The 11771-nt window shown below is 37.7% G+C and overlaps 1 protein-coding gene across 2 annotated transcripts; it reads left to right on the top strand.

Moving 5' to 3' along the window:
• Nucleotides 1-1476: 1476 nt before the first annotated feature.
• On the top strand, nt 1477-11136 carry Set1 (SET domain containing 1). 2 transcript variants are annotated; one of them, XM_076814016.1, is made up of 10 exons: nt 1477-2245; nt 3395-5145; nt 5453-5728; nt 6848-7159; nt 7238-7495; nt 8101-8735; nt 9361-10003; nt 10132-10353; nt 10444-10701; nt 10828-11136. In XM_076814016.1, exons 2-10 carry the CDS (start codon nt 3427-3429, stop codon nt 10999-11001), a joined length of 4497 nt encoding a protein of 1498 aa, XP_076670131.1. In that variant the 5' UTR covers nt 1477-2245; nt 3395-3426; the 3' UTR covers nt 11002-11136. The 2 variants fall into 2 exon arrangements, with proteins under 2 accessions (XP_076670131.1, XP_076670130.1); XM_076814015.1 differs by having other exon boundaries at nt 1478-2245; nt 7238-7522.
• The last annotated feature ends 635 nt before the right edge of the window (nt 11137-11771 follow it).

Raw genomic sequence — 11771 nt, forward strand, 5'->3', positions numbered from 1 at the left:
GAACTGAATAAAATGAGCCTAGGGTAGATGTCCCAATTACCGTGCCTTTATGCTTAAAGAAGCTCTACAAAAAAACTCGCATAAATAAGGAAATAAATTTTTTTAATTAATTTAAACTATTAATGTATGTGTTACAAACGAGAAGGTTGCATTTTTAAACAATTAAAGCATAGTAAAAAAAAATTCAAAAATGCATATGAAGATTTCGATGGATTTACCTAAATCCTTACCGGAAACGGTAAGAAACACGAACTTTACAGAAGTGAATAAATTGATAATTATCATGATTTGCACTTATGTAAAGTGTTTATTATATCATAAAAGGTTCAAATTTTAGGAAAAAATAGCAAAATGAGCACTTTTGAAACGTTTTCGTATTTTTAAAGTGAATCCGGTAATTGGGACAGGAATTTAACGCTTGCTCCTATTACCGTGCCCCTCGAAGCCCACTGGCTCCATCTGTAACTGATAAACCTAACCTTACTTTCGTTTCTCAGAACGGGTGAACAGAAATTTATATTTGCATATTTTGCTTTTGTAATGAAAATGTCATATTACAATTACATAAAAACACCTATCGTAGAGCAAAAAAATGTTTTGAACAGTTCAAAGTTCAAAGACATAACCTAACCGCGGGAACGCTATTCAAAAAAGGGCACGGGAATAGGGACAACGCATTTTTCAGGGCACGGTAATTGGGACAAAAACATGTATTTTTATTTCAATTAAAAAATATATGAAAAATTAACATTTTGAACCCGAAAAAATGCCTTAATAAAGAGAAAAGTTCAAAACACCAATATAAATTTTCACCAAGCAAAATTAAAGTAAGAGAAGTGAGTAATTAAATCTTTCACGAGCAAGTCGGCGTCAAAGCACGGTAAATAGGACATCTACCTTATGTAGCGACAAGTTACAAATTTGTTTGTTGTATAGTAAGTGATTTGTCACTAGCTTCGACATACCAATACCCAATACCACTTAAGCCTTAAGCCGTCTCGCGTATTCGCGCGTCGACGGCATAATAATTCCAGGCGCACTTGCGTTGCGTATCACAAATCGCGTGAAGTTGGACCGCGTTTAGGTAGGGGCACCTTATTTTCCTATTAGTTTATGATGTTGGCACCATATTTTTTAGCTAAATGCACATGTGCACAAAATATGTGCAATTTTCTTCAAAAGCAGAAAGTTGATTTGCCAATAGGTCACCTGAAAAATCTGTGAGATCAAGGTTGATGTGGGGGCCAAACGTTATTCATTTTCTGAGAAGATTTTCAGCAAATATTTTGCGATACGTTTGTGAAATGTTAATTACTTTTGTAAATTATGAATAAATGTACAAAATGCCAACAGTAAACCAAATTTGCGACTATTTTTTCTACGTTACTAAAATCTGCGAGTCAAGAAAGATTAGGAAACGGAAAGAAATGTTGAATACTTGGCTCAGCCAGCTACTTGGACTTCAATTTTGTCTATTTTACCATACTGATATTTTTGAAAGATATGAATATTGTATTACGAATAACAATGATATTTATTTTCCATTCAGAATGTTTACATGATTTATTTCGTAAAATGGTCAAAAGAACCGTCATGGTCTTTATAAGAAGGATGGCGTCATCCGAAAGTGTTCGCGTACTTTTCTCACAGCTATGAGTCCGTTGAAGTACAGTGAATGTATTCTATGTTCCAAGTAAAATACATTTCGTTCGATTAATTCGTTATCATAACATTGTGTGTAATACTGATTAATACTCCGTAGAAATTAGGAAAATCAAGGTGCAGTGGATCGTGCTCACAGTTAAACATTGAGGTAGTTTTGTGCCAGTGTGTTGGAAAGGTAGTAGGAATAAACCTCTATATTTTTCACAAAGAACTGTTACGAAGAACAAAAAGTAGTCAAGATACAATACTGATATCTAAATGACGTCCAATAACGAATATAATATTATAGAAACAAGTTGAAAAATTATAGGTTTGGAAAAAAACCGGAACGTATTCGTATAAGACTTAAAGGCTGTGTTTTTCATAAGAAAACCTTCTACTTTATTGGAATTTATACAAGGGAATAAGTAAAACAGACGTGATACAAGGAATCCTTCTCAAGAAATGATTACCATATCGTTTCTTAATGTAGAAGTTCAACTTAAAAACTTCGAAATGTTTGAGGTTATGTTTCAATGAAACTTGAATTTTTATAGTAAGAACCGAGGCAAGTTATCAGGAAAACAAAAACAAACTGGATGTAAGTTAAAAAATGGAGACAGATCTTTCTATTATTACGTATCGTGTTTCTTAGTTGTGGAAAAAGTTTCATTGTAGTGGTCTAGGTTTTGTATGTTTTCGTTTGAAATATACATTTTTAGAAGTTTGCTCAGTTCCCTTTGATTAGTTTGTTCATTCACAATTTGTATTTTTAAACTGTTTCGTTTTTGTGACTGTACGTGTTGGGATGACATGTTACAATTTTTAAGCTGTAATCAGGGTTGCCAGATCAACCGGGGAGGGGGGTGAGAGAAAAAAAAGGACCAATAAGAAAACAGGCATCTAAAATTCATTATAATGGGCAAATTCCACTTATGCCCAAATTGCCCGTGCTTTTCATTAAGCCAGATTTCCCTGAAGGCAACGTCAAGAATTTCAAAGTCGATTTTCTCGAAAATGAAGCGCGATATAAAAAAAGGTACTCTTTCCTTTCGACTTATAACAAGTAAATAAGTCGAGAAAAAGGTATAAAATTTTTCGATATTGCGCCTTATTTTCGAGAAAATCGACTTTGAAATTCTTGACGATGTGTCCAGTCGCGTATAAGATCTACCCTAATGAAACTCTCGGGCGATTTGAGCGTAAGTGGAATTCGCCCAGTGACTTCTTATAAAGGAGTAATAATAATAAAAGTATTACGAATATTTATTAGAATTTGTTACAGATTTTAATAGTTTTTTATTTTTGTATGGCATGCTACACCAGTGCCAGTGCGTGCCTGCCGAATTCGCTAATATTCTCTATTCTGCCGGAGATTTTTATTATGCCTACCTGAGGCCGGAGGCAACGGTTCAAAACCTGAGACTCCGGTTGAATGCCGAAGATCTGGCAACCCTGGCTGTAATGTAAAGTGTCGAGTTATACCTACATAAGATCGTGCTAATTTCGTATTAATGTCTTATATATATGTTGTATATTTTTGTAATGTGATATATGTATTAAATATATATATAGTATGCAATACTCGTAATGTAAAGTTACTTTTATATAAGCTATAATGTAACGTTCTGATAATGTAATAAAAAGTATTTTCGTATACTTAAAAAGTTTATGGTATTTCTTATAAAGTGTTACTATCACCTAAGGGCAATGTTATCTCATCACTGAATTTTATTCACGGTTGTTGTAGCGGTGCACATGAATGGATGATGCTTGGAGGCAATGAACGGGATGGAGAGACATGGGCATGGACATGGACATTCGCACTCACACCGTCATCGCCATCCACACGGAAATTCGCAAAGCGCATCTCAGAACTCAAATCAGTCGTCCAAACATAGCCACACGCATATACCACATTCGCAGAAGGATACGTCCGCCGTACAAGCACCTCAGAAGCCAAGAAATTACAAGTTGCTGGTTGATCCGTTTCTGGTTAAAGGGGCAACGAAGTTGTACAGGTACGATGGCACTGTACCAGGAGATCCGACTTATCCCGAAGTTCAGCCTCGGGACCCCAGGTCGCAATTAACAAGGATTTGGACTCGTTTAGAGCAACTCGACTTACCTGTACCTAGATTTAAAATTGACTCCAATTACTGCGGCGAACCACCGCCTCTTGAAGTAACATTTTGCCATTTAAATGATAACATCGATAAGACTTTTTTAATGGACATGGTCCAGAAATTTGGAGCTGTGGAAGAGCTGATTGTTTACTATCATCCTTTGACTAACAAGCATCTTGGTATCGCAAGAGTGGTATTTGAAAGTACGAAAGCTTCTAAAGCGTGTGTAGAAAAATTAAATAATACGTCTGTGATGGGTAAAGTTTTAAAAGTATTTCTCGACGCATTTGGAGATGAGTGTAAAAAGATCTATGACGAGTTGACTGTAGAGAAGAAACTGGAGAAGAAAATTGAGAAGGAAATAAAGCCTGAGAATGATCAAGGAAAGCAAACGCCGATTGAAAAGATTGTCACGGAGGAGAGGGATGATTTCAGAAGTAATAAAAAAATAGCCTCGAGTGTCGAGAAGTCCAGAGACACGTATGTAGAAAACTCGAGATACAATAAATATAGGGACTATCCTACCCCTAGTGGCAGTACAGGAAGTGATTTAGGCTATGGTACTGCGCCTAGCGAACTTAATTATTCTAGTAATTACTCTCAAAATTCTACCCCAGCCACAAATTATGATTTCTATTATAGTGGTTATCATCACCAGCCTCCGAATAATTATTTAGCAAATATACCTCAGAATGTATCGCAGAGTATCTCGATTCCACAAAATTCAAGTATGTGGTGGGGGAACAACACAGGACCGGCGGGTTATGCGTCGTCTTCTATTTGGTCCGTTCAACATGGGACAAATTTAGACAATCCCAATTCTAATGTAGTTCCAACTGTCAAGATTTCTGCGATGAAGATACATCACACTCCTAAGAAGGAAAAAGAAAATCAAACTGCCATGAAAAACTCGTCGCGAGATTCACCAGTAGAGACTCGGAAAACGCTAGACTTGGATACGAGAATTGCTATGTTATTGAAGGACAAGGCGGGAGGAATGGCACCACCGTTCTTACAGTTTGGTAGCGATTCCGAAGATGAGAAAAAGTCCGTTAATGCAGAGAACGAAATGCTCTCGGAACCACCAAGTCCTTTCCTGTCCCACGAAACATACAAATCGTGTTTTGAGAAAATGAGAGAGAGGAGTAAGGAACGATGGAAAGTGCACGAGAATAGTATCAATCAGTTTTCAGTCGATGAGGATTTAGGTAGCGTCATCAGTTCGAGCGAAGATGAAGCATTATTGGGAAGTTATAGTCCTGCGCTAGATGAGATAGAACCGGAACCACCGAAAGACCCACCACCTCCACCTCCACCTGATGACGATAGGATGTCATTAAGTCCATTAAGTTCAGGGGATGAGAAAATTGAAGAGGTGATTACATAACTAAATATGTAGGATACAATCATGTATTCATAGATTTAAAATCTTTCTTCCGTATCAGGGTTTCCCAGACTATGTTCCACGGAACACCAGTGTTCTGCTGAACCGGAGTAGGTGTTCCGCGACAATTTGAAAGGGTTTTATACACTGCAACACATTTAAAGATCTTCTACTAAGTAGAAGCTAAGTGTTCCGTTAATATTTCCGGGTTTGCAAAGTGTTGCATTGCAGAAAATGTTTGGGAAACCCTGTTCCATATAATTGCAAATATGAAATATTTTACGATTAAACTGCACAGGTTATAGCTCAAACGGAACCTACGACTCAGTTATATCCAGGAGCTGGTTATCCTGGACATTTAACCCATTATCCTACCAGTGATATGTATCACTGGCCACGACCAGCACAATATCCGTACCCTTATGGAACAACATATTTACAAAGTCATTATCAACCTAATACTACGTCATTCTCTGGAACAGTAGGAAATCACCAAGGAGCAAATTATTATCCATCATTTCAATCACGGCTACATGCGATGGCGAATCAGAATATTACAAAAGATAGTCCACAGGTATGTACATTTTGAATTTATACATTTACATCAGGGTTGACTAACTGGTGGCTCACGAGCCACCGGGGGCACCTCCGCCTTGCTGCCACGCTGAACCTCCCAGACTTTGACGATCGCAGTCAAAAAGAGAAGGAAGGAAGGAGAAATCGACTGCGATCGTCAGAGTCTGGTCGGTATGGAGGGAGGCCATTCAGCGTGGCAGCAAGGCGGAGGTGCCCCCGGTGGCTCGCGAGCCACGAGGTAGTCAACCCTGATTTACATATATAGGATGATTCGTATATCTTAATTACTTAAAACATTTGGAAATTGTCTGAAATAATGTCTGTTTCGATAATCGCAGAAGGTGGTGAAAAGACCGTTTGATAAATTCCTTCTCTTTTTATTATTATTATTATTATAAATAGCATTATTGGTGTATAGCAGGCCTGCCCTTTGCGGTGCAAATATCTCCTGAAGTTCTGGGACCCGCGCTCAGCTGTTGCTCGGGTCCCAGAACTTCAGGAGGTATTTGCACCGTAAAGAGCAGGCCTGGTGTATAGAATGGTGCATTTTTATTACTGACTAATAACTTTGGTCAAAGCAGCCGTAGCCGTGATGAATACACCGGTTCTCGTTAGATCACCGAAGTTAAGCATCACGGGGCGGTGTACTGGGGAAAGATGGGGGTGACCACATCCACCTTTCTCCCGATGCGCTTCTGCTGCTGCTGGGATCCGAAGGAGAGAGGAGGGAAAAAAATGGAATGACTAAAATGTTCGTTGGGCAATATAAGCAAAATGCTTGAAACGCCATCCTGTGTAAAAACACAGGAAAAACAAAAATACAACTTTGGTCAAGAAAACTTCATATTCAGTAGAATAATGGTAATACAAACATAGAGTTCTATTAAAAAGAAATAATATAGGTAACTTCGAAATCTATCGAAGTAAACCAATTCAGAATGAATACTTTTCATCACCATGTCAGTTTCTCGGAACTAAACGGATGCCCAAAATTAATTTTCGGAAAAGTAATTATTCACAAGAATATTTTAAGTGGTATGATGGCAGGTCATCCTATACATATTCTACCGATGTAATACATATGTATGCATATGAAATTTATTCACTGAAAATTTAGGGCCCTACTATTAATGGAGTATTAAACAGAGTTGTGAATGAATTGAAACAAATTTTAAAAAAGGATTTTAATAAGAAAATGATTGAGAATACTGCGTTCAAACTGTTTGAAGTGTGGTGGGATGAGAAGAAGTCTGAGAAAAGTCAAAATCAAGGAGGAGATAATACTATTGTTAATAACAGTAATAAAGAAGAAGTTCCAAAGCCTCAAGGAATATCGTTACTTTTAGAACAGGGAACATCACTTGGATTTAATTACGATGGATTTGGTTTGGGCATTAGAGCTAGTATGCCAAAGATGCCTTCTTTCAGGGTAATGTATTTTTTGCAAATATTTATTTTTAATTTCAGTGATATTTGTGGTAACGCAACGGTAATATTTGTATTACAGCGCAAAATTAAAGCTCCAAGCCCATTACCGCAAGACGAAGATAGTCGTCAGTCTGATCACGGAGATACTGAAATCATTGAAAGTGATAGCGATCTTGATTTAACATCGGTACAAAAAGTTAAAAGACCGATCACTTCTCTTCCAAGCGTTTCTTCATCATCGTCGTCGTCGACGTCGTCGTCATCAAGTGATAGTAGTAGCGACGAAATGAGCTCCAGTGAATCTTCCAGCAGTTCTAATAATAGTTCCGATGAAGAAGTATGTTCTGCAAACTTTGAAGATGAGGTATATTGATGTATCATGTATACCTTTACTCATTCGGTTATAGCCATTCCAACATGTATGCACGGCGAAGAATGGATCACTTCACATAGCTGACATTTGTATCGCGAATATTTCTACAGTATTTCGAACGCGCTTGCCAAGAGAACTGTTGAGCATGTCTGGTCTGTTTAGACACAAGCCTGTGGCGTGACTTTGCTTTAACACCATATTCACGAAATATTGTAGGAGAATTCCCGAAACGAATGCGACCTGCCCATGTGAAGGCTCTCCCAAACCAACGCGAATATCCGCTCCGCGCCGCGAATCAGATATGCGCTCCCACAGATCAACGCGAATTTCGCCGCGCTGAGCGGATCCGCCGCGGATCAGATAAGGCTGCCCATAAACAGCCACATATAAAAAACTGTTGAACCGCGGCGGATCCGCTGCCGCTGCTAATATTCGTGTTGGTCTGTGGGAGCCTTTGAAGTGGGCAACTTGCCGCTATGTATTTCTGTTGGGGCAGCCAGAATCGACTGAGCCTGGGTGTACAAGCTTTGCCTATGTAATGAAATGTAAAAATAATCTTTTACTTTTAGCAAGACACGGACAGTCGTATATCGGATCATCGTCCTCTGGCCTGCAACAGCGAGGATCCTGATATTTTAACAGAACTTGCAATTCAAAGGTCCTTAGATTGCCCAACTCCTACGGGCAGAGAAACACCAGTACCGCATGTTAAAATAAAGGATGCAAATTCAAATGAGTTTCCACAATTCGATAATGAAGCCAGCCCTGTATCGTCTCCGTTAAGATCTGAAAAAGATAAGGAAACAAGTGAAATCCTGAACGAAAAGTTTGTTGACGAAGAACATCATGAAAAGCTTAGAACAGCCAATAAAGATATTGACGTACAGAGCCTGGAGGATGAGACGCAGAAGAAAGTAAAGATTGCACATTCTTTAACAATGCCGGGGAAACAAGAATCTCACGATATGCAAAAAATGGAGAATTCTGCTGCAGAAGCTTTAATAACGTTAGCTGGACAAGATAATATTATAAGACATAGAAGTCCGGGACCTGTACAACCAAATATTATTAGAGCTCTCCAAACTATGTCTGCTAAATACATCACTGACGAACCTATATTAAAAGAATCAGAAAAGATTGAAATGTTTAGTGAGATACCTACTACAGACTCGGAGGAAGAAAGCTTGGAGATTAGGAGATTAAGGTTTGTAGAATCATGTGATTTGTATGTAAATATGATTGAAAATGTATTAAATAGGGGTGCGCGGGTACCCGAGATTATGGTCTCGGGCGGGCTCGGGCGGGTACCCGCAACATACGAATGTTCGGGTAGCTCGAAATTTTCGGGCTTGGTTGGAAGAAGTCGGGCAGATTCGGTCCAAGGCGTTATCGTCGTATTTCGTTGTCGATTACTCATACAATCATCAGACATAATTATAAATTGAAACGCTCTGACATATACGAAAATTTTGCTGCTCTGACTATAGTTCACTGAAGACTGAGTGTCATGCATTGTCAATTCATTAGCTCGGACAGTGTCGTGTCCCAAAACACAAACATTATAGATTCGTGGAAATGTAACTACACAAGATTTCCTATATTGTCAGTAGCAGCTATGATTGTATGAGTAATCGACGACGATATACGACTATAACGCCTTAGACCGGACCTGCCCGATTTCTTCCAACCATGCCCGAAAATTTTGGGCTACCCGAACATACGTATGTTGCGGATACCCGTACTTTCGGATACCCGCACACCCCTAGTATTAAACTCCCATGTTTTAATATATTAAGTACATTATATTGTACTGTAATTGTTTTCATTAGGTACCAAGCTGAAGCTGATCTTCGATTAAATGGTCAACAGAGTCCAAGTTCGCCTGGTTCACAAGCTTCACAAGTGTTCATGGAACATTCATATTCATTGCCACCAGCGCAACCAGAATTTACGGAATCTCTAGTTCGCGTACCTCCAGCACCAATCAAACCTGTAAAAATGAAATCCTCGAAAATCATAAAAGTTGATAAAAACAAAGACAAAACCCATAAAGTGGAAAAACGGAAATTCAATAAGTACACAAAAATACATAGTCGCCAAAGTCATGAAGGAGAAAAGGAAAATATTCAAAACGAATTTGTTTATGAGAAATATCCTCCAAAAGTTCAAGAATCAATGGTGACGTATAAAGAACGAGACCTTATGTCGGAAATGGCTATTTTATATGAATTTTTAACTAGAGGAATAGACGCGGAAGATGTAGAATATTTAAGGCAGAGTTATGAAGCTTTATTAGCCGATGATAATCAAGGTTATTGGTTAAATGATACCCATTGGGTTGATCACCCTGCGACAGATATTCCGAGCCCTGCGAAACGAAGAAAAAGAGATGAGCTTAGATTGCATGCAAGTGGGAGTGCACGAACAGAAGGATATTACAAAGTTGATATACGAGAAAAAGCCAAACATAAGGTATGGTTTTCCTTTCGTTCACACGTAATAATTTTCTTTTTATTTAAAACAAAAAAGAGAAAAAAGCAGATATACATTAGTGATGGAAAGGTAACATTTTTTCATTGGAAATTGCTTATTTCATGTAGCATCACTATGCGCAAAGTATACAACGCAGTAATGATATCGAAGATAGTAATGGTCCTTATGCTGGAGGCGATGGAACAATAAATGGTCCAAAGAACAATACTAAAGCTTTAACTGGTAAAATGCAAGCTTTATCTCGCGAAGCTCGAAGTAACCAACGTCGATTATTAACAGCTTTTGGTATTGATACTGATAGCGATCTCCTGAAGTTCAACCAACTGAAAGTGAGATTTAAATTGTTATTTGGTTGTAAATATTACTACAATGTTGTAATTGTTATGAAACGTTTTCATTGTGTTTATTTAATCTTACAGTTTAGGAAGAAGCAGTTAAAATTCGCTAAGTCTGGTATACACGATTGGGGTTTGTTTGCCATGGAACCAATTGCAGCTGATGAAATGGTCATTGAATATGTTGGCCAAATGGTGAGACCAGTTGTCGCCGACTTAAGAGAGTCTCAATACGAAGCTACCGGGATTGGTAGTTCCTATCTATTTCGTATTGATTTAGATACAATTATTGATGCAACTAAATGTGGCAATTTAGCCCGTTTCATTAATCATAGCTGCAATGTGAGTATTATAATATTTGTACTCTCAAAATAATTTAAATATTACATGATCCGATTTCCCAGTGTGATTTATTATTCTTTGTCTTCCATAAAGACAATAGATTTATAGACCTTCATCTTCTTTCAGCCGAATTGTTATGCAAAAGTAATTACAATTGAGAGCCAAAAGAAAATTGTAATCTATAGTAAACAACCGATAGGAGTTAATGAGGAAATCACTTATGATTATAAATTTCCATTGGAGGATGACAAAATTCCTTGCCTATGTGGAGCTTCTCAATGTCGGGGTACTCTGAATTGAATCGTTCATGAAATTATTATTGTTCACCTCTTTTTCCTGTCTACTACACTTCATCGTACCTTACTCATATTTTTGTAAATATTTCCCCATGTAAACATTTTATAAAATGCAATGGAAAATGCTAAATTATGTTAATATGTGCTCCTTTTCTTTCTCTAACATTCTTCCCACTATTATAATAATATGTTTAATGAATTCAAATATCGTTACGACATTTATAGTTTACGATTGTTTAAACAACTTAAGTTACATTAAAGTGTAGGTGTGTGGATATGAACGGAAGAACACACACCTTATGTGTATATATAACTCGAGATTTATTTAAGAATAACAAGTTATGTTTCTGTTAAAAATAAAATTTGTTGAAAGATAGCTCTTATGTCAATCGATATAAACGCGGCCAAGCTAATTTTTGTTTTCTAATCAAATTGTTTGAATTGAATGTAAGTTATGTATTTACAGAATTGTCCTATATTGCGCATGCTCAATAATACGGACTCTGCATACGCGTACTATGGGTGTGTTCAATTCACGCATACTGCGCATAGACTGCAGGCAATGGTGATTGGTGGTTCACGCAGTGAGTGAACAGATTGCATAACCTAATTCGTAGAATTCCCTAGAATCCTCCAACTTCTAGCGCATGATGCGTGCAGCAACTACAGAAAATCAAACCATAGGCAGCCAATGCACATAATGCGTGCATACGTAGTTGTTCGAAGTCGAATACTCTAATCAGGTTATGCAGTCTATACACTCACCGTATGATC

Source organism: Andrena cerasifolii, chromosome 6, assembly GCF_050908995.1.
Source record: "Andrena cerasifolii isolate SP2316 chromosome 6, iyAndCera1_principal, whole genome shotgun sequence".
In the NCBI taxonomy this organism is placed as follows: Eukaryota; Metazoa; Arthropoda; class Insecta; order Hymenoptera; family Andrenidae; genus Andrena; species Andrena cerasifolii.